The following is a 22,741-nucleotide window of genomic DNA, read 5'->3' as shown; positions in this document are numbered from 1 at the left end:
CCCCATAAACAACGCCGCAGCCGGCTCCCAAGTAGATCATCCGGCCCTAAATCCTCCTCATTAGAAGTTGTGGCATAAACAACTGTTCCAACATGGCCTCTGGATCAGGTCGCACTAATTAACCAGCACCATCGACCGACTATTCCCTCATTATCCGCCCTCTCATCCGATCGCATGTAGGCCGTCAAGACGGCTAACGATCAACAGACTAATTAATCAGCTGATGAGGTGCGAGTGGAGCTCCGGGTTCCCTCTTCATTTGTGAGACACATGGGAACTAATTAGTTCAATTATTAATGAGTCTAATTAAATAATATCTCTGGGTAATCATGGTTACAGTCTTGTCCTCCGTGGGCAGCGGTGATGGATGGATCCGCAGTGCATTAGACCCCTCTCGTCCTTTCATTTTGACATGCATCAACTCCAGTGCCGCGGCTGGCGCGCACTAAACATCGCAGGTTATTCACAGGCGCAGGCCCCATTAGGCTAATTGTGCTAAAAGCAGTCTGCGCTGACATTAAAGGTGAGCCGTTGTTAGGGCTCTAATTGGCAGCCTGTGAAAGTAAGAAAGCCCTTTTGGCCATCTGCTGCAGCTTGCCTTGCTGTCATGTCCTCGTGTGAAAAGGGCAGGGACAAATTTAGAAGATGTTTTGTGGAAGGGCTGTTTGTCAGACATAATGTCATGAGAGGCCGGGTCACAGGGAGCACTTTCTGTACAGTAACAGTTGAATTCAGAGGAGGCAGTGCTAGAAAACCACTGCAATTTGTGGCAGGGTTTTGCAGATGAAACCACACTGCTTCTTGTTTTATTGTAACAATTTTCCTTCTTTTTTTGCAAATGCAAAATGTAGGATGTCGGACACATTTTAACTGTTGCCCTGGCAAGAATGCAATAGGTGTGGATGTGAGACGGACGTTTGACAAATTTCTAATCTTTTGGGTTTTCTGTTATTTTCCGCCACTTCACTGCAGAAATATTTCACTTCCAACCATTGCGTCAATAGCCTGGGGATTTTGCACAGATATGGTGTTCAAGGTGTTGACATTGCTGATCCCCGTGACTTTTCACCTTGCGCCAGCAGCAGGTAAGGATTTTATTTGTCCAGCGTGGTAGTGGCGTTCCCATCGGCCTCGGCTAATAAATAGCAAACTGAGATGTTGAACATGGTAAACAATAGGTCACTATGAGGGTGTCAGCATGCTGACGTGAGCGTTTCTCTTAAGCGCAGCCTCACAGAGCCGATAGTGCAGCTGGAAACACTTGAGCAAACTCAGATTCTCTATTATGTTTTTCTGTGACACTTTATTGACAGGTGGCAAGTTATCACATAATGGTGCAATGATAGAAAAAGTGTTGTCTCTTGCAAAATTAGATAGGCATCAAATCTCACAGTCTGATATCCAATTCTATTCATTCAGGATGAATGGAAAGATTCAGTAGTAAACTGCGTGGGTAGGGACAAGATGAGCCTTTTGGTGCAGGAGCGGCACCTTGAGGGGAAGGTTGTTTGCTCCAATCCCTGGACTGGGCGGCAAAATCTGGGGGAGAAAAGCGAGAGACACTACACTGTCCATCTTCGTTCTCGCACTGTTTTTTTTGATGAGGCAACAGATTACTTTCGTGCCCCTAGCAGCTGCGGGTGCTTTCCGGTAAGGACGCAGGTACTCGCGGCAGCGTTAGCATCATGGCTCACTCAATGCCAGCAGCCTGGCTACTGTCAAAAGCAGAAAACAAGCCTAAAAATTCCTATTTTGAACAAATAACCTTGAGTTAAACGTCCAGTGGCATTAATAAGCTGGCTGCTTGTGTTACTTATCGTTGTTTTTGAAGCCTCTCAAGTCCAGAAACGTCCCGACGGCCTTCGAGAATAACACGGTGGAAGGAGAGTTTATCTGGAACAATAGAAGCACGGACGGTGTCTCCTTCTATCACCATTACACCGTGCAATCAGTTTAACATCACAATAAAAAGTTTGATCCAAAAGGCTGTCCCACTTTAAGAAGTAAGCGGACACAACATATTGCACCATGGAGTCACAATCTGGTTATTATAGAAGGAGAGTACGTCTGCAGGGTTTAAAAATTCTCATCTTTCCTCCCGATCTATTTTTTTCCCACTTTTCAACGCTTTTTCACGTGTGCAACCAGTGACCACACACTAAACCCTGATAAGCCACAACATTAAAACCAGTCATCGCTTTTTAAGGTTTAACATTGTATGGTTTTAAGTATTTTCTTTTCAATCTGGAACTAGTTGGCCGACGTCCCTTTGAGCAAATTTGCAGTGATCATTAGTTTTAAGGTCATCCTCTAATATCACCACATAGGCTTTTATGATTAAATAAATGCAAGGAAATGATCACAGACGTAGAAATGTCGCGCAACCATTAATTAAACCCAGAAGTGACATCTTTTGAACTCTTTCAATACTGTACACGGACGCCTTCTTTTAAAGTGGCGCTGCGTGGTGCGCATTATTCTCACCGTCACATTGTTGCTCTGCTTAGGAAAACAGTCAGGCACAGATAAGGCATGAGCACAACTGAATACCTGTGTCACATGCACTCACGCCGCCTGCCTCTGGGAGAAAAGAAGCCTCCGCCTCGACGGTGCAGGCGCCCCGGAGATAATTGGTGTCCTTGGAGTTGAATGAGCTCATTCTGAAGCACCTCAGGCCCGAGCTGTCCTGGTGTGTGACTGGCTATTGAATAATTGATTCAGAGGGGGAGGGGGGGAAGGGGGCGGCTACTATCAGATCTGAGCATAATGACTTTATATAATTAGCACGCAGCGTTGAAAGAACCATTTGACAGTGGGAGGTTTTTTCTTCTTCTCTGCGCGGAGACGGGGCGGAGAGGGAGGGGGCGGGGGGGACGGGGGGGAGGGCCCGTCCGTGCAGAGGAGCTCGGTCGAGGCGAGCAGCCGCAGCCTGCGCAGATACAGAAATGCTCATGCGCTGACATCAGCCGAGGTGTCGCCCGGGGGACGCGGGGCTCATCCATCCGCCGGCGGGCTTTTACGCACACGCAGCGACGCGCCGCCACCGGGTCTTCGCGGCTTCCATCGGGGACTATGAGTGGAGCAGGGGCCCGGAGTTTGAGAGACTTGTAATTCAAACACACACACACACACACACAGAGAGAGAGAGAGAGAGAGAGAGAGGGAGAGAGAGAGAGGGAGAGAGAGAGAGAGAGAGAGGGAGAGGAGCTCCGTGTGTGTCCGCAGGAGAGGACGGGCTGCTCTTTTCTCCTGCCGTCGGACTCCCCCTCGTATCCAGGAGGATGGTGCTGGACAAGGAGGAGAGTGAGTGCTCTACACACACACACACACACACACACACACACACACACATTTCTGTCCGCTGTTTGAACCGATGTACATACTTACACTCTGGCCACTTTATTAGGATCACATGTACAATCTAGTCTACTGTTTCCCATAGCCTAATCAGGTTATGATGACACTGTCACAGAAGCGTTCATCTGATTATGTGTATTGGCACTGGTGTCATGGTCATAGCATGAATATATATCTTAGTTGTTAATTGGAAAAAACAAAATGATATAGCCTGCACCTCTCTCAATAGTCCAATTCAAAAGCACATTTAACGATGACCTCAGTAATAATAATAGACATGATGAAAATATATAGTGTAAACTAAACTTACGCATTTCAAAAATGGATAACCTGAATCTATTGAATGGCGATAGCCTCTACAGGTGTACCTGATAAAGTGGCCCCTGACCGTAGGTTACCTTGTTGTGCTGTGTTTGAACTGTAAGAGAAGGCAGCAGTGAAGGGGCACGGTGGAAGATTCATGATAATATATAATCACTAGTGCTTCTTCGTGTTATATAGTTACTTGAAGTTTAGGTCATTATTCCGATGATTAGAATAATTGTTGCATTGAAAGTGACCTAATGTTTTTAAGTGGATAACACTATGACACAGTGTAGTGACTGTGACAGTGAATTTATAAGGATCACATTTTGTCTTTATAGTGTCTTGCTTGTCCTGCAACAATATAAAAATGTTTTGCCTTTAATATTGCTCTTCTTTAAAATCTTATAAATGCAGTTATTAATTATGACTTAAACATGTTGATGAGTTGCCAAATCTCTTTGTCCATTTTTCTTAACACTGTCCATCTGCCGCACCATCTCCTGCCAGGTGTGTCTCTCGTGTCCCTCCAGTCCAGAGAGAAGCCGAGGGGCTGCGCCGGCTGCAACGGGAAGATCCGAGACCGCTTCATGCTGCAGGCACTGGACAGATACTGGCACGAGGACTGTCTGAAGTGTGCCTGCTGCGACTGCCACCTGGGCCGGATGGGCTCCACCCTCTACACCCGGGCCAACCTCATCCTCTGCCGCAGGGACTACCTGAGGTAACCTTAACGCTTCTGTCGGCGTGTCGAGAGGATATGGGAAATGATTGGGCGCAACGTGCAGCTTCAAAAACAAATCACCCCGGAGGTCAAGTGCCGAATTTGCAGTATACAAACAATGGCGAGGTCGATACTGTAAAAGATGAAAAGTGCTAGCCGAAGCAGATTGCTGTGGCTATAGATCCACTCAGGATCCAAGTAAAAGAGAGGAGTCTGATAATGTAGGTTTTCAAAAGAAGCTGTTGAAAATAAATGTTATCTTCAATCTGCATGAGAGCCTGGCATTGACAGCCCGGGGGAAATTAATAGAACAATGCACGTACAGCACAAAACAATAAAGAAACTGCTTTCCGCTTTTCAAATATAGATCACTTGATGACCCTTTCATTTAGTGAACCTTTCAATCTGTGCAAATAGAAATAGAAATGATCAAGTGTTCACAGATGTTTTTACAGCAAACTCGGCCCCACAGAACAAGTGTCATGTTTCTTGACAAATACTACATAACACCTCAATGACCGACTCCACTTTTACCCATGGTAAGTTGTGCTGTCTGTGTCTGTCACATTGTGACTCTGCACTGTGCATTACAGTTGTTAGTCCACACACATTTTTCTGGTTTCTGCTGTACTTGAAAAATAGTTTGTCCCCTGCTGGGACATGTGGTCGGCTACATGGATCCATGTACTAATAACACGAACATTACGTTCATGAAAATTGGATCTGGTTTGAAGGTGAAGGTTTCAAGAATGTCGATAACAAAAGCAACAGTCCAAAGGGAGCGAGCACAGTCTGGACTATATCTCAACTATTTTCGAGTGTTGATCTTTCAGCGTGTTTCAAGGACTCTAACAAAGGCACAACAGTGCAGTGTGTGGTGCATGAAAAGCTTGACTTTTCTCCGTCAATTTTACTCATCAGACAATAAAAAGCGGAAAAGTGAAATAAACTGGTGAATAGAGGGTGAAGTTGGTGCAAAACGAGTGAAGAAACAGACAGGCAATATTGCAACAATAAGAGTTTTTTCAGGAGATAGTTGAACATTTTGAGACAAACAATTGTTTGTCTCTCGCCCACAGTTGATGCGAGGCTGTAGCCAGCAGCCGGTCAGCTCAGCAGAAAGAGTGTCTTCATGTCTCAAACGGAACACGTGAGCTAGTGGTTACGTCGCGGGACATTGAAGTGGTTAAGCAGTCAGAACACTGCTGCTACATGAGACAAAATGCTAAACTTGAGGCTCCGACCGGTGGGTTGACACTTTTTCCCAGCTGCCTATTAATGGTAGCCTATCAGTTGAATTGCAAATAAGCATGTTTCACAAAAATGACTATTTCTTTAAGTAGCCTATACAACTTCAAGTCCAGGTAATGACATACTGAAGTGTCTACTATGCTGCCATGCAGAATGTCTGGAAGTTTATCACACTTAGAACCACTCTTAAAAAATAAATCTCTGTGGATTGTCTTAATAGATCCTTAATAAAACCCTCTGGGGTGAGGCTATTCAGTGCCTGACCTTCCATGACTGGGATGCAATATGCAATGATTATATTGAGTAAGTATGTTTTGAGTATACTTAGCCTGGTGAACACATTTCTACCATAACAATCTTAAGAGCCTGAATCTGGATGAGACCACTTCTATCCAAACCAAAGTCTGGCTCGGACAGCTCCTCGGAGAGTTATGCACCCTTCCCCTTTTCTTGCCTGAAATAACGACGTGTGGTGTCAGGTCAGCAGGAGAACTCCTGACATCTCAGGCCACATTGCTCAGCTCGTGTGTTAGTCTCATGTACAATCCAGCTGGATTTGGTTGGAGTTAAGTCTCTCATTAGCCGCGCTGCACTTAAGAGACCAAAACCCCTTTTGACAGTTAAATTGGCTAGATTGCCTCCTGTTTTCCTCATCATCGCGAGGGTGCAGACCGAAAGCCTTTGAAGAGCGGGATTAAAACCATGTGATTTCTTTTAATTGGACCATTAGTAGAGAATTAGCATTGAGCTTCGCAGCGTCGTTAGGGAGAAGGAAAAAAACTACCAGGTGCCTGTTCAGGACCAAAGCTCGTTAGATCCGAACTTTGTGTTAATTAGGAATCGCTTTTGTTCCCATGTCGTTGGTCATTCGTTCAATGACGTTTTTCATTCGTCGTCCGAGGCATGCTTAAGGATTTTCCTCCCGCCTTCTGTGGTTTTATTCACAACGGTTCCTCCCAGGCCTCCTTGTCTATTGGGCCCTCTAATGGAATATGGAAATCCGAAGCGGTCGCTTACCTTCATGTGTGTCAGGCTCTCAGGGAGTCGTTCGTTCTCTCAGAGGTGATTGAGAGGTGAAGCAATCTGCAGCCGGTCAGCCCCGAGTTCAACCCTGTTCAATAAAACACAGGGTTTGTTGTTAGGTAGTTTGAGGACAAAGTTCAAATGCTGTCAAATAAATTGTAAGTTTCAAAAAGGTGTGATAAATTGACTTGCATATTCTTACCTGTAAAGTCAGAAGAATGTCCTGTGGGGCAAAAACACAACAACATTAATCTGGTTCCTTGAAGTAAAGTGACGGTTCCATATAAATTGTGACATATCGGTGAATCTCCATTTTCTTTTTCAGCAGCTGATATGTTGAAGTAGTGATCCAAGTTATATTGAGTTTCTGAGAGATGTTACATTTAATGACTAAATAGAAAAGAAATTGTAGCTATGCTACTTTCACAGCATGTCGATAGAATGGGAAAAACAGCATAACATCCTGTTGTTACAACATGTAAGCATATATACATTATTCAAAGATGGCAAACTGCTAATGATATGTTGATACTATAAAATAATTGTTGTACGGTTAAATGGTAATTTAAAATTCAATATGCTTAATATACAAGGGAAATCACACACACACACACAAACACACATAAAATAATTGAAATAGTCTCATCTAATGCATGACACTGAAACACAGCTTTGACCATTGTCAACATTTGCTGTAGTGTGATACATACGTGAGAAAATATCTTAATTCAAATTGTGATCATCCAGTGCTTCATCAAGTATTTCTAGCTGTTCATTAACACATGAAGCCAAGTGTAAAGAAACCATTGAGGCTGTTTTAGGGGTTAACACTGATTATTATCTGCGTGGTGGTGGTGGTCAGAAATTACAGCTTGGAGGTTGGTGTGAATGTTTTCTTTTCCCCACTCGGCTGCTTGTATTTATGTTTTGTTCAATGAGATATGAACTCTGCATGAGTTCGCATTAGCAGCAGTAGTCAGCAATAATCCGTAGGAAATGCAGTGCAGTATGCGCAAAAGTTTGTGCATGAGTGGGTTCAGGGCCCTGCTGAACAACTTCAGAGGCTCCCTTCATTCCATAGATTTTTCCCTCTCCAGCTCTTGCCTGAAATGTGTCTAATAAGTGTGTCCAGACTACAGGTCTGCTTGTTGCCCTCTCTGCCTCTGCAGGCTCTTCGGGGTGACAGGGAACTGTGCGGCCTGCAGTAAGATGATCCCTGCCTTTGAAATGGTGATGAGAGCCAGGGACAACGTCTACCATTTAGACTGCTTCGCCTGTCAGCTCTGCCGCCAGAGGTAAGATTAGGGGAGCAATTAGCCTGGGCGATCAAATTCAGGACATATCACGGAGGTGTACATGTGAGGTCGCTGGTCGTCATGAGCATGTAACCAATGCATTGTAATCAGAACATGATGGAATTTACTGCACACTTTAAATTCTCAAGGGGTCCAGGGCTTTGTATATAACTTGGATAGTTAATCAGGCGGCGATCATGCAAGATTAATTTCCTGATTATCACAGCAGTGGATTTATTCTGAAAATATGCCTGAAATGCTCCTCTGGGACCTCATGATTCACTTCTGCTCCAGCAAGAACCGAGACCCAGTTCCATATTTTTATTTCCTCTCCGCAGATTTTGCGTGGGAGACAAGTTTTTCCTCAAGAACAACATGATCCTGTGCCAGCTGGACTACGAAGGAGGCCATCTTAATGGCAGCACTGAGAGGCAGCCTCACTAAGAAGGTAATATTCTGATGATGATAAATTACAGCCCCAGACAGCTGCTCTGACAGTTTGAACTAAACCATGCACTGAGCTATCTGGAAGTTATACAAGAGAGCTCGCGAGCTCATCCCGTATATGACCATGTGTGCGCACACAAGGCTTTAGACCAGAGGCTGCTGAAATCCCTGCCAAGTTGGATGCATATACATGTGTTGAGTTTCAGGGCCCTCTATAAAAATGTATTGATGTCTGATAATTTAATCCATGTTGTATGGTTGCCAACTCTGCAAACCATGTAGTTTCAACTGATGTATCAGGTTTTATTGGAAACCCTAAAGCATAACTTAGAACTTAGCCTAAAGCTATGGATGCAAGTAACTTGTAAGTACAAAGCTGCACAAAACTTGATATATATATATATCTCATGTTGTAAACGAAAGCAGTTTTTTGGAATGTTTTAGCTCTTTAAATTAAACAAAAATCTATAATTTAGCTGTTAAATATCCAGATAGTTGGTCAGGGGTTGGTGGAGAACCAAACAGGGCTAAAAAGAAAGTGAAATTTTCTGTGGCGAAAAAACTAACAGAACAACTTCACATGGATGATAATGCTCCATGTCGGCCGGAGCTGCGCATGTATTAGTTACAACAACTTTATAAGGCAGGGCTTTGTCCAATTTTTGTGTTTAAGTCTAACTTAAAATCTCATTTTGGATCAAAATGAATGTTGAATGGAGCATATTTTTTTTGTTCATTACAAACAACAAACCCTTCATCAACTTCTGCGTAAACCTCGTCAATTTTATCATCCAGCGTCTGCAGGGACCGATGGGTCCGAAGGGCCCTAAGATAGAAAACGTCTCCTTCTAAAGACGCTCCACATTAAACACATTTGTTCAAATGAAATTGTGGACATGAGACTTCTCTCATGTCACATTTTTCAAGCTGTCACAACATGTGAAGCTGCCTGCAGGTTTACATGGATGACATGCCATCTGTATGAGAGCAGAGCCCGTCCTGTACAGTGCGTCACGAGGGGCGTGTGAGCAGTGGTCCACTGTGAGGGAAGACTTTGGCTGAAGGTTGAAAGCAAGTGCAGCAAACACCACAGCATCCACAGCCATGAAGGTCTCAGGGTTTTTCTCTAGTTCAGAAACGTTCCCCGAAGCCACCAGCAGCCCAACCCATCATTATAATCCCAGCTGTAAAACTACAGTTCATACAACACACCACCACACTGGACACAAGTCTTCCAGAGTTCATGAAGAGCCAGCTTTAGAGATAATTCTCTTATTTTCAAATAAAAGTCTTGATACATGTCAGATGGCCTGTATCTGGGATTTTAGATGCTGTAACCCTTTATTAACCCAAATAGCATGGTCATTATTTGATTTTAAAAAAGAAACACAACTTTGGGGGTTTTCTGTCGATGCCAGTTTATCCACCTCTAAATAGAGACAGAAGGTGAATTTGAAAAGAATAGGCAACAAGGAATTTCAGTCATAGCCTAATTTTCTCACTTGTAGAGAGTTTGACGAGGAAGTAGTGCTGCTTGTGGCCTCTTTCAACTACATTTCTTACAACTGGGACAAAACTTCACTGAAAAAAACCACTAAGTGGATGATGCTTCTTTCCAGACTTTTTGTATATTGCTTGCAAAGCATTTGGAACACAAACAGGCCCATAGTGAGCAGAACAATATGTGTGCCCTATAAATACTGTGCTACAATATATGCAGTGTGTAAAACTCAGAGGATTTATGACTTCTTGGGCCAAATAAAGAGTTTAGTTCATGTAGGAGATTATCACGGTTTGGAAAATGAGGTTACGTCAGTCTTGGTTGATTCAAAAGAAACAACATGATCATGGGGACTAAGGGACATCATGTCCATTGCGACACTGTGGCTTACTGATGTGTTTTTAACTGGTTTTGGATAACAAGGGAGCTTTGTGGCACGGAGGAAGAATATTGGGCTTTGACTACAAAGAAAATACTCATTAGTGGCTTCATTGTTGGATTTGTTGTCAACAGAAAAAATATCCAATACTGCAATTCTATAAAATTATGACTCATTTAAGATTGTTGTATGCAATGTCCTGTTTTGAGTATTCTGTTGGCCTTGTCATTAACATATAATTTATTGTAAGACAAAAGATGTTGTTGACAGACTTTCTATACAACAATTTGTGGATTCATAAATCTGATGTTTTTATTTAACCTCTCAAACCACACAGTGACCTGGAGCTGTTTTATATTCCCTTTCTCTCTGTGCAGATCAGACCGGGACGACTGTGAGCCAGTTGAACTGTGAAACTCACAGCAGCTTCCCTTTACAGACTGAACCCCTGAGTGGTGAGAACACCGAGGGGACACATTTCCAGCAGCTCATGTTTGAACTCTCTATGATCGAGCTGCACAGTAACCATCCTGAAAATGGTTGTTTCTGATGAGATGGACCAGAGATCAACCAAGATGGAATAATGAAAGTACGAGGACGATATTTTCCAGAGCACTTGGTGTGGACTGTGATGGTTCTTCCCCCCTCCCCCTTTATTTTTTTACATTCAACAAAAATAGAGTGAACTCATGTTTGCAAATAGTTTGTAGAGTCAGTTTCACCAAATCTGAAATACTAGACGGATGGAGTGAAGCCAATCAGGCCGCACATAGCAACAACCAAGTCATCCATCAGAGAAAAACACTGAGTTCCCAGTGATTTTTAAAATCATTCTGCCTTTCACTGAGCTGTCTTTGTGTGGTGAGCCCCGCCCGTCTGGCACGAAGGAAGCCCCAAATCAAACTGAAACATATTTGCGAGTACTGTTTGGTTCAGCTCGACAACTGCGGAGGATCGACTGTTTATCTCTTCATCTCTCGACTCTGAGGGGCCGAGTGGGACTTCAAACCTGCTGTAGCCTTGTTTCCACACTGATCTCAAGCTGTTTTTTTCCTTGACAAATTAAACGGAATTTTAATTTCGGTTTGTGGGCTCATCATTTATGCACTAGGATGACCATAATTAGCGGGAGAAGGACATGGCCCCAGAGGGAGTAGAGTCATTTAAAAGAGCAGAACAGACCTGTGAACCAAAGTAGTTTGTTGGAAACGTTTATGGGAAGCGCTTTTCATCCATATGGATCAAACGTGATGCTGCAGTACACAGCACAGAATAAAGACTATAAGCTTTGATTAAACAACAACAACACATAGCTAGTCGTGTCTATACTAAACAATAATGGCTGTACTGAGGAAATGAAAATTAATGATGCGAAAATGTTGCAAATGGAAAATATATTTAGTCCAAGGTAATGTGGACTGTATATTACGCATCAAAAAGAAAATAATTAAACGGTAATTGTTGCCAAACCTTTTCCTAATATTCTCCACCTTTTTATCCCATGGAATAAAAAGGAACAGTGTATTAAGTTGTAATGAAAGACTTGTTTTTAATCTCCGTCTGCTGCAGGGTCTACAGGCATTTTACCTATTTGAAAAAATAATGATGATCGAAGATAACATTTGCCCAGTATAAAAGTAAGCCATGAAAATAAAGACAATTTGATCAGAATCTAATAATATCGCCCTGGACAAATGTGAAAATTGTTCATGATTAATTTCTTTTCAGGTATAAAACTATATATAGCTGCTGTTGTACATGATGCTATATATATTTTTAAGTCTCAATAAAAAGAGAAATTCCTTTGAAAACACGATCCTTTAGCGTCGCCCAGCGGTGAAACGTGGCAATCGCAGCCCCGGTCCACTTCCGTTTCCCTCCGTCAACGCGGAAGTGCAGCGCCCCGGCCGCTCGTCTCTTCCGCTCGCCCTCCACGCACCTGTCTCGCCATCCGCGTCCCGGCGGCCGTTTGACCTGCGGTGATGGCGATGTCGACATTCCAGAAGGTGACCCTCGCGACGTGCCTCGTGCTGTGCGTGGCGCTGCTGCTCCCCAAGCTGCTGCTGTCGCGGGGAAAGAAGGATGCTGCCGAGCGGCCGGAGGGTGCGTCCCGTTGTCGCGCTTTGTCCCGGTCCTTGACGTGTCCTCCGCCCGATGCGGTTGGCTCTCCGGCGAGAGGGCGGAGGAGTGATATGATATTTATTTCTTATTGCATTTCAAGCTATATGTGTGCGGTGCATTACTGGTGCATCATCTTCAGTGCAGTTACACTTTCCTCCCTGAGGGGGGCGCTAAAAGAACATACACTATTTTGAATAATATAGAATTATGTATATGTAATAAAGGTAAAATACTCTCAGGTAAAGTGAACACAGCCTGCCTTTAGTAACTTATTTCATGCTATTTATTATCCAAGTCAGTTTTATTGAGTGAAAGATTCTAGAATAAAATATCAAATAACCAATATTTGTATCTCCTTTATCAAAGATACTTGAGCCAACAACAACTTACAGTTGCTGTAAAAGAAATTGCTTTTCTAACACCACACAGTAACCTAAACACGTCATGATAGAGAGACGCTGCAGACTTAAAAAATTTGGAAGACTCAAATAATCTCCATCATTACAATTGGTCTGATGTCCTAATGTGTCAGAGTTTACTGTTCAAATGAAAAAGGGGTAAATTAACCTGTGCTTTAAAAAGTTACACTAAATAATGACAATGGTTTAATTTATAAGAAACAACAACAACAATCTCATTCATTCATTAATCTGTTTTTTGGACACAAAATGTTAAAACAAGTCAAAACACCCACAATAATCAACTTTCCTGTTCAATTTACAAATTAAATTTTTTACAATCATTATATTGTGTCTGCTGCTATTTAGGTTGTGCACCATTCAAAAGTCCTCCTCACCTGTCTTGTCTTCCCATTAGGTTCAGGTCGGTTCCCTCCGATGATGCACCGTCAGGCGGCCTCAGAGGGCCGCGGACAGAGGGCCGCGAGCGCCGGCTCATCCAGAGCCCACAACACCGAGGCCATCGCCAAGGCGAAGGGAGCGGGAACGGGGGCGGGGACCGGAGGCAAATCCAACCTGGCTGGACAGATCATCCCTGTGTACGGCTTCGGGATCCTACTCTACATCCTCTACATACTGTTCAAGGTGACATCCCTGGAGACGCAATACACAGCTAATAAGTGAAAAACTGTTAATTTCATTTGATTGCACATTAAGAATACACCTATTATAAAAGATACATGTGCACAAAAATATTCTCACACCCTCAAATACTCACGAATACCTGAACTAACAGTAAACAAAAGTCTGTGCAGGGGAGGTAGCTTGCTGAAAGCTTGAAGAAAGGCCTGTCCCAAATTAGAAGAAAGATAAACATGAGTTCATTTAACAGAAAAAATTTTGTTTAAAAGTCCTAAATTAACCCCGATACGTTTATTTGGTAAGTCTGAAATGTGTCCGTAGCTCAGAGTATTGAAAAGTTCTGCAGCTTGTTAATTAAAAAATGTATTTGGTCAAGAACCTGTCAAGTAATAACTAAATAGGTAATCACGTTCTCGAAGGACTAATGATGTTTGACGGACACAAACGCGAGTGTGGATGTGGTCTGAACACGGACTTGTTGTGATGTGCCCTGTTATATTCTCCCTGTTAGATCACATCCAAGGGGAGCAGTAAGCCGCCAGATAGCAGGTTTCCTGCCGTCCGGTCAGAGAACAAGAAGAGAAAGATCAGTGAGTACTGTTCCACACCAGTCCTCCTCTTCTTTTAGCAACTTACTTGCACCCTCTTCCTTTTTCAGTACTAGCGCCTGCACTGCAGCTCTCTGATGTTCGTTTCTAAGAGTTGCACCGTCAATGTTTAATTACCGTCTGGCGCTTCTTTCCTTAGAGTTTGAATGCACTTGTTTCTCTTTGATTTGTGGACAAAAGCGTCTGCCAAATGATTGTGATGTAATGTTATATCCCGAGGAAGATACTCTGCTGCGTCACTGCAGTATTGCAGACGTTATAAATACTTTACGTGTAATTATCCGATGAGTGCTGTGAAACAACAGTTGGGATAATAATAATAAGTGCCGAGGGGAAAGAAAGGTGACGAGATACCTGAGAAATCCGGATTAATGGTGGGTTCAACAAAAGCACAGAAAAACTGAAGTATTAATCATTATAATGCCTTCCAAATTTTGACACAATAAAAAAAAACCTGAAAAAATGTAGATCACATGGGTGAAACCTTTTTTAGGGAGGTTTCCACTTATGTCATCACCCACCAAGGGGAACAGTTCTTTGGAAATGGGTAAAAGCTTTTCTGTGTGCGTGTGTGTGTGTGTGCGTGTGCGCACAACATTAGGTCATACCCAGTCTCGGAAATCTTCACGGCTGACGTGCACGTTCATCATATTAGTGCATTAACGTAATGAGAAATAAATTCATGTTGGTTATTTTCTGGCATATTGATTCCCATAAAGCATCATACAGTAAGATTAATGTTTGTGCACTCTGGCTGGGAAAACGATACGTTTTCCAAATAATTGCCCTGCTCGACGTTTGCCTGCGCCGTGGTTTGTTTGAGCTCCAGATTGTGTTTAAACCCTTGAACTCAGAGGGGGGAAAACAAAACTAGAGCTGCACGCACACATTAGTCCGTTATACACTTCTCTTATGGTTGAAAGACGCAGAGGTTTGCCGGATTCAGTCTCACTCTTGACCCCCTTCTCTTTCTCCCCTCTCCCCGTCAGCTGACTTTGAACTGGGTCAGCTGCAGGAGAAACTGAGGGAAACAGAGTTGGTGATGGAGAACATCGTTTCCAGCGCCCACCACAGCCCTGGCAGGTGGGTGTGTGTGCACTGCACCGAGGAGGCGGGCGGCATCCTCCCTCTCCTTTCCTAACAGGATCCAGTTCATTTGTTATTTTAATTCCACATATATATGCAATAATCTCTTCCCCAGCAAAGATAAAAGACACTCCCATAAACGATGAGTGCAGAGTACGTTTCCTTCCCTTATGTGGGTTGTTATTAAGACTTTAATGTGTTGTCATTACTGTTAGTTTCTCTCGTCTGTAACTCTGTTTCTTTTTGCCTGATCCTCACAAATATTAAACTGCTGTGCTAAAAAAGTATTACTGGAGAAAAAAATTTAATAAAATTCAAAATGATTGGCGCGTAGACCATCAAAAGTGTATTTTAAAAAAACTAATACAAGAAAAATAACTAATGTCTGATTTTTGTCTTGAGACCAACATTTGGCACGCCATCAACTAGTCAGTATATTGGTATAGTATAGACATTAACAGCAACCGTGCATTACATTTGTAGCTAAGTGTGAGGTATAAAAACACAGTTCTGTGCACAGTTCAGGTGTGGTACATGTTTACATGTGCCGTCTATGTTGCAGGGTGAAGGGAGTGATGGCGGATCAGGAGGAGAGTCTCCTGCAGCAGCTGACGGAGATAACCCGGGTGATGCGGGAGGGCCAGCTGATGGAGGGCATGGCTCCAGAAAAGAAAGCCCAGGAAGACTGGGAAGGTACCTGAACGCAGCACACGCACTGAAGTTATTTTCTAATGTAGCTAAAGTAGACTATTGCATGGCAAGAGATCGGTTTTTCAACTACACTTCTTAACCACCTTTAGGATTATTATATTATACCGGTTTCTTTTCAATGTCTGCAAAGCAGCAGAGGTTTTGAATCATCTACACTATGAAAAAAGTTGACCATTTGATAGTAAGATGTTTCTATAGTTTATACATAGAGAGGTTGAAAATTCTCTTCACTTTACTCACAGATTATCCCGAGGAGCCTCATCAGCACTGGGAACATTCCCCCTGCTGTTGTCAGCACACTCAGCAGCACCCCAGTCCACAGACGGAGACAGAGGCCGAGGGGCCTGAAGCCGCTAGAGGTGGCCTGCCGGAAAACGTTCCCGCTGAGGACTCTACAGGCGGAGCAGAGGCCGAGAAGGCAGAGGACCTGAACACAGACGCCATGAGGGAATCTGATTTGACAGCAGGAAGCAAGGAGGAGGCGGGGCTGCAGAGTGATTCAGGTGTAAAGCAGAGGGTGGACCTACATGAGCACAAGGGGGGAGGGGGTCACGTCGATCTGGGTGTCCCAGAGGAGGAGCTGGCCGGAGTCCTGAAGGAGCTGGAGTTCACACTGCAGATGACATCCATGATGGAGCAGGAGAAGATGGGGGACCTCACCCAGCCCGTGGAGATGGAACCTGCACACAGCCAGGTCAGACGGAGGAACAAGAGGAGGAGGACAAAGAAAGCAACACACTGACTCAAACGTGACGCACATAAACTTGAGCCTGGTGTCTGCGAGGACACGAGACGGACGATAGCAGGAATATCTTTTGATGGCTATGTTTCTTAACTTGAAGGGAGAGGAGAAATGTGTGAACAGAGCTGTTCATCGTTTATATATTGAATTAAAACTTTCAAGATATACAACATGTTTCTTTGGAAAATTGATTAGAGTTGCAACAGTTAAACAATTAGTAATAGTAATTCTCTGATTGCAGCTTCTTAAATTTGAATATTTTCTGGTTTCTTTGCTCCTCTGACAGTAAACTAAATATCTCTGATGTGTGGACAAAACAAAACATCATCTTGTGGTTTTGGAAACATGATCGATTTCTCACCATTTTATGGACCAAACAATTGACTAATTTTCGTAACAATATAATCGTATACACATAATAGTTGCAGCCCTGCTCATTTTTGATTTTCAAATATGATACTGTCTGTCTGCACAAGAAACTAAGAAATTCATTGTTATTTATTTAATGTAAACCCATGGGCAATGCAGACAGGACTTCTCCTGGTTCCAGTTTTATGTAAAAAAAAAAAAATAAATGTTAATGACATTAGTTGACAACCAGTATGTTGAATTATCCTGGAAGTGAACAAGCCCAGTTTGTATTTCTGTCTGGAAAGAGATGAGTTGGTTTTCATACCTGAAGTATCAGTTTCATTTCCTGTGACATGATTCTAAACATATTTCACATCGAATGCTCGCATTAAAGGTAGTTATACGATTTTTAAATGAATAACAAACCAGAGGGAATCAGGCCACTTCAAAATACACTTGTTCTTCAGACGAGTACATATTGGGATCACCAGAAAATTAATGATTTCAGCTCACATTTATCAGTAGAAAACATCTTGTAGGCAGGAGTTAAAGGAATGAAACCAGAATCATTTGATCACATTACTGTAATTGCCTTTTCCCCCCTCCTTTGTCAGCATGTTGAACGAAACACTGCAGTCATTGTGAACTTCCTCCAGTCTTCACATCCAACCGATAAATGTTTCAGTAGTGAGGACCCTGGATTCAAAGTTTGAATAGACAACAAATGCTGCAGGACATTTGAGTAAACAGGGCGATGCATATGGGACATTTGTAATGTCCTGTCTTCTACATTAAGTATTTATGACTGGGCAATTGTGTCCTATGTACCAATTATTTTAAGATTTTCACTTTTATAAAACTTATTTATTTATTAACTGTTCAGAAACCGCACCTGAGAAAGCATATCAGTATAAAATAAATAAAATATTGTGAATACAATTTTCTGGGTTCTCTGATTATTTCAGTATCCTCAAGACTTGTAAGTTTGATTTATTTTACTCAACGTTGTCACAAGTTATTCTGCTGTAGCACTAATTGTAAGTCAGATAAATTAAGGAGGCAACTGATGAAATGGAAGCGCAGCAGCACAATTCCAAAAAAGAGTTTATTACCTGTATAATGGTACACTTTACTCATACAAAAGCAACACCACACTGGATGATGTCTGCAGAGAATGTTTTGGATTAGCAGTTTAGCAAGTGGCACATCTCGACAACAACAAGTCCCCCCCTCTAAGAAATCTCTCTAGTGAGTTGCAGTAAGTGTCAGGTTGGTTTGAGATCAACAGGAAGTGAATCAGCGGACAGCTCGCAGCCTCAGTGCTCCATTGGCTCATCGGGCACCTCGGCAGCAGGTTCATCTGCAGGCGGGGCGACCTGAGACGCACACAAACGTCCGTCAACACAAACTTCTGAATTTAACACTGATACTAAGATTTTTTATACATAGACGAGTTTACCCAATTTCACTTTTATGCTCTTAAACAGCGAGAGTGCAAAGTTAAAGCTGGAAATACATTTTACTTCTAGACTCATCCTGTTGATGAGCAGCTCATTATGTGAATATTTGTTTAATTATTTGTTCCCTTAAATGAAACCAAGCAGAAGTCCAAGCTATTCTTGGTAACTCTCTTGCGGTACCTTTCTCTGTGGCCTCTCCTCCAGACCCTCCAGGAACGAGGCAACATCATCATCGTCATAAATGGTGAACTCCGTTTCCTTCCCCACGATGCCGATGGAAACATTCTGAAAACGACAGCGTTAATTTACTACTAAAATACCCCGAAGAGGGTAGGAAACATCTTCAGTGACTGGGAAGGTCGGGCTTCAATAGCATTTCATCAACTGTAACTTAACTTGTGTAAGGGCTGAGGTTTTGTACATTTAACTTTAAAAAGTTAAAAAAAAAACAACAACTTAATAAATTTGTTAACTGTAACACTTAACAAATATTGAAGCCAGATGGATAAATAAATCTGGAGAGCTGTACCTTGGTGGTGAGGTCCTGCTCAGCTGGGAGGGTTTCTCTGAGAGCACGGAGGCCATGCTGGACCAGATCATTCAGGTTACCTGAGAACAAAGCGATACCATGGGCAGGATGAAACAATGTTTTATTCACTTGTCAGCCTTCAGATCAAATACACTGAGTGGCACTGAGATCTTTCTTTTCAGTTTCATCCCTATGATTCACTTGTTGAAACAATGAGCAACGGCGATGATCAAAATATTTATAGATGCCTGATGCAAATAACTGACGAAGCCCATCACTGAAGAATGAGAAAAACGCTGATGTTCACATGCAGAATTTACAGCCAGACCTCTTTCACATAAGAGGGTTGCGAGGCGAGAAAACGAAATTCCATCTTACAGTCGGAAAATTTGTCCATGCATCTCTCCAGGTAGGTGCGTGCGGACTGAGAGCGAGCTCCGATCGACATGGCTTTGCAGTCAAAGTAGTTTGCGGATGGGCAGGTCTGGAAGATGTGAGGTCCCATGTCCTGGGTGACACAAAGAATAATTAAAAAGAGCTATGGTATAATTTATCTTCTTTCACAGGCGAAGATAAGATGATACTTAGACTTTTTGGTCATTCCACATACACCAGAAAAGTGCACATCCGAACGAAAACCTTGTCGCAGATGCCTCTCAAATGTTATCAAAACATATAAATTCAGAAAAGACCAAATAAAAAGTGAAGATAAATAATAATTATTTTAAGAAGTTGAAAGGTTAAGTGATCAGTGATCTATACAATCAAACGATAAAAGATATTTGAAAAAGAGTGCGAGTGACCAAACTTACATCAAAGCCAGCAATGAGGAGTCCAACACCATAGGGCCTCCTCCCATACCTCTGTGTTGGGATTTGGGTTTCTGGGGTTTCGGTCAAGGATCACTGCTGCCATTCACACTCATCATTTCCCTTTTCCAAGTAGTCTAACAGACAATAGTTTGGTCAGTTTGCTCATTCACACGTTGAAGCAGTCCAAATATACAGAGGGGAGATGGCGGTTAGTATTTTTTACCATTTGACACTGGGCATGAACTCTTTTTTCCAAATGTTCAATCATTTCCAACTCGCAAGACACTTGAGATTTCCCCAGCATTCAGAGTAAGCTGTTGTTAATTGCACATGCTGCCTATAAAGTCTTAACAAGATTATGAATTTTTGATGACGGAGCTGGAAGAGAGGATACTGCTGCCAACAAGAGTGACGAGACGTGATGCGGGGAGGGGTCTGTCGAAGACAAATCTGGAGTCCAGGCACTCCTGACGCATGAAGTTGCTGTGGGAGAGACAGTGTTGGTATTAGGTAAAAACTCGATGACATATTTCAATATACTGTACAGCTTTACTGAAAAGCTCCATCTGGAGCTTCACATTATGCGCAACTTACCAGAGCAGTCTGGCATCAGCAGTCAGTCCAGCAATGGAGATACCGATGTGGTTGTCAACATGTAGGATCTTCTTCTGGTGGGCTGCCAGTTCAGACTGGGCTCTCTGCAGCAACCACACAAAACACAGCGCGTGTGATCAAGTAGTTGTCATTTGACTGACACCAGGACCCTGTTTTATTTGGGTCCTTGAATTTATACGGTGATCATAATATTTATCCATAGTGTGGTGCGTTTTTCAATAAAACAGATTGCCAGGGTGACTTGATTTTAATATTAATGAGAGTTCAGAGTAAACTGACACCGGAAAACAATACTTCTGGTGCAGATGGCCTGTGGGTGTGGTAGTAAGCTTGAGGGTAAGCTTGGGGTCTCTGTAATGGAAGGAATTAGCTGGCCCTTTTCACAATCATATATTTTACTCTGTGGTATTTTATAAACACACACACACACACACACACACACACACACACACACACACACACACACACACACACACAGAAATAACACTCAGTTTTCATTGAAATCATTTCAAGCAGGTGATGAATTCAAATGCATGGTCATTTTGGAGGATGATGAATTCTATTGTGTGTCTATTATTTTTGCCCATCTCACTAATATCAGTGGAGGAAGGCGAAATAACAGAAACACCCATCAACACATCTAAAACATAGTTTCCAATACAAAGTGAACCTTGATAAAGGACGAATCTATTGCATTAGACCCTCGCTAGGTGTACCTAATAAACTGCCAATGGACGTACACTGCGTACCTTTTCAGTTAACTGGAATCGTTACGGAGACCAGACTCAAATGGGACTGCCTTGTTTAATCAAGTTCAATGTACACCGTGTGTGGATGAAACAAGCTGGCGGACAGCGGCGTGTTTTGTGGCATCGCTCCAACACAAGACATTGACCGACGCAGCATCAGCACGCGGGCTGAATGAGTTTACCTTCAGTGCGACCAGGACCGCATGGGTTTTGGATTTGAGTCCTACGGTCGCAGATCCTTGCTTCACCGCCTCCATGGCGTACTCGATCTGATGAATGCGACCCTTGAACGGAACGAACACAGACACTCGTGTCAACACATCTCGCCTTGACATGAGAATTATACGCAGGCGTGAATTGTCATCCTGTACAGTGAAGCAACTGACAGGGGTCAAGGTAAACGTCGACTCACCTGCGGGCTCCATACTGTCACGTCGTTGTCGTACTGATTGCGGAACTACAGGTAGAAAAAAAACAAGATGTCAATCTGGGAACGACGTGAAAACACATTCAAATCGTTAACAAGCACACGGGAGCTGCTCGTACATAGTTGTCCTGCATTGTCGGCGGTTTCCTCGGTTGTAGAGAGAGAGGCTGCACAAGGATCAGCCGGTCTCTACACTGAGGTTTGAAATGACCACATGGCTGAATAATAGATGGTGCCAGCTTTGTGCACAACCGACCTCACCGAGAGACACAGACGCCAACTGGTGTCAGTGTCACACCTCACGTTGAGTTCAGCGCTGGCTCTTGGAGCAAACTAACGCACACGGATGGATGCGCATTAATGAAAATCTGCTGCGTCGTCGTGGCGACCGCCTACTGGAGTTGTATACATGTCGGAATTTGACACGACGTTGTTAGTAAGTCGGAAGCAAAACGAAAGTAAAAGACCCGTCGCGTCCACGACTGGTTTCGACTGATGCTAGCTCAGCCTGTGCTGGCTAACCGCTGCTAGCTCGTTAGCCTGCTAACCAATTAGCAAGGGGACGGCGATGCGTTAACATTTGGCGCTAACTTAAATCAAACCGGGTTAACACCGAGGGCGATTGAACGGGACGCCACACGACAAACGGTTCGCGGAGACCCATTTGTCCGGACGCGCGGTCAGTTCAGTTAGCATCCGCGCGGCTAGCGTTAGCAGCTTCGGAGGCTGTTTTGCTTACTCACAGTGCAGGAGTTAGCTAACTGACGGCAGAACTGACGGCATGACCACTGCTGTTTGAATCGTTTGATATGAACTTGCCATGGGATTTATTTGCAGTGCATAAACGTATTCTATGGCGTTACATTGGCCAATACATATTACATTTATTCATTCTTACCATGTCTGCTCGATTGTGTCTCTCCTTCGCTCTGCCCGGCGCTGTGATCCGGATTCGATTCCTTTTCCCTGGACGCGACGTCAGGCGAGAACAGTCGAGCCCAGATTTGATTTCGGTGATCGATTGAGCAAGTCGTGATTATGAGTGGCCGCAGAACACGTCTTATCATGGGAATATAACATTCACCCTATAACATTTAAAAGCGAGATCAGCAATTGATTGTTATATATTACATTATTGGGTATTTGTTGTGTATTTCATCTTCTTTTTCTTATTTGAATGATTTCAGTCACTAAATGTCAATCACGTAAA

The 22,741-nt window shown here is 43.1% G+C and overlaps 3 protein-coding genes across 4 annotated transcripts; 2 read left to right on the top strand and 1 right to left on the bottom strand.

The window, feature by feature from the left end:
• The first annotated feature begins 2,891 nt into the window (after nt 1-2,891).
• LOC118315218 (rhombotin-1) lies at nt 2,892-11,363 on the top strand. 2 transcript variants are annotated; one of them, XM_047333298.1, is made up of 6 exons: nt 2,892-3,134; nt 3,169-3,303; nt 4,171-4,384; nt 7,828-7,953; nt 8,292-8,401; nt 10,658-11,363. In XM_047333298.1, exons 2-5 carry the CDS (start codon nt 3,282-3,284, stop codon nt 8,395-8,397), a joined length of 468 nt encoding a protein of 155 aa, XP_047189254.1. In that variant the 5' UTR covers nt 2,892-3,134; nt 3,169-3,281; the 3' UTR covers nt 8,398-8,401; nt 10,658-11,363. The 2 variants fall into 2 exon arrangements, with proteins under 2 accessions (XP_047189254.1, XP_035498206.1); XM_035642313.2 differs by having other exon boundaries at nt 2,892-3,303.
• Nucleotides 11,364-12,154: 791 nt separating this feature from the next.
• Nucleotides 12,155-17,878, top strand: ric3b (RIC3 acetylcholine receptor chaperone b). The gene is made up of 6 exons (XM_035642310.2): nt 12,155-12,383; nt 13,218-13,444; nt 13,953-14,031; nt 15,039-15,132; nt 15,698-15,828; nt 16,089-17,878. The coding sequence occupies exons 1-6, from the start codon at nt 12,263-12,265 to the stop codon at nt 16,586-16,588; spliced, it is 1,152 nt and encodes a 383-aa protein (XP_035498203.1). The 5' UTR covers nt 12,155-12,262; the 3' UTR covers nt 16,589-17,878.
• A 152-nt stretch (nt 17,879-18,030) lies between these two features.
• Nucleotides 18,031-22,557, bottom strand: psma1 (proteasome 20S subunit alpha 1). Its single transcript, XM_035642314.2, has 10 exons — nt 22,430-22,557; nt 21,517-21,561; nt 21,287-21,388; nt 20,335-20,438; nt 20,135-20,223; nt 19,741-19,811; nt 19,307-19,436; nt 18,929-19,008; nt 18,580-18,684; nt 18,031-18,315 (listed from the first exon to the last, which is right to left on the bottom strand). The coding sequence occupies exons 1-10, from the start codon at nt 22,430-22,432 to the stop codon at nt 18,256-18,258; spliced, it is 789 nt and encodes a 262-aa protein (XP_035498207.1). The 5' UTR covers nt 22,433-22,557; the 3' UTR covers nt 18,031-18,255.
• Nucleotides 22,558-22,741: the final 184 nt, after the last annotated feature.

Source organism: Scophthalmus maximus, chromosome 7 (assembly GCF_022379125.1).
Source record: "Scophthalmus maximus strain ysfricsl-2021 chromosome 7, ASM2237912v1, whole genome shotgun sequence".
NCBI classification, from domain to species: domain Eukaryota; kingdom Metazoa; phylum Chordata; class Actinopteri; order Pleuronectiformes; family Scophthalmidae; genus Scophthalmus; species Scophthalmus maximus.
Note: the sequence above shows the minus strand (reverse complement) of the source record. Positions and strands in the feature narration are given on the sequence as shown.

What these genes read in the sequence shown, in the direction of transcription:
- LOC118315218 (XM_047333298.1), top strand. Translation starts at nt 3,282, where the DNA reads ATGGTGCTGGACAAGGAGGAGA. An exon ending in TGCCGCAGGGACTACCTGAG is followed by an intron (nt 4,385 to 7,827) that starts GTAACCTTAACG and finishes CTGCCTCTGCAG; the next exon opens with GCTCTTCGGGGTGACAGGGA. An exon ending in TGTCAGCTCTGCCGCCAGAG is followed by an intron (nt 7,954 to 8,291) that starts GTAAGATTAGGG and finishes TCCTCTCCGCAG; the next exon opens with ATTTTGCGTGGGAGACAAGT.
- psma1 (XM_035642314.2), bottom strand. An exon ending in TGACAGTATGGAGCCCGCAG is followed by an intron (nt 21,389 to 21,516) that starts GTGAGTCGACGT and finishes GTTCCGTTCAAG; the next exon opens with GGTCGCATTCATCAGATCGA. An exon ending in GCTGATGCCAGACTGCTCTG is followed by an intron (nt 20,224 to 20,334) that starts GTAAGTTGCGCA and finishes TCTCTCCCACAG; the next exon opens with CAACTTCATGCGTCAGGAGT.
- ric3b (XM_035642310.2), top strand. Translation starts at nt 12,263, where the DNA reads ATGGCGATGTCGACATTCCAGAAGGTGACCCTCGCGACGTGCCTCGTG. An exon ending in TGCTGCCGAGCGGCCGGAGG is followed by an intron (nt 12,384 to 13,217) that starts GTGCGTCCCGTT and finishes TCTTCCCATTAG; the next exon opens with GTTCAGGTCGGTTCCCTCCG. An exon ending in GAACAAGAAGAGAAAGATCA is followed by an intron (nt 14,032 to 15,038) that starts GTGAGTACTGTT and finishes TCTCCCCGTCAG; the next exon opens with CTGACTTTGAACTGGGTCAG.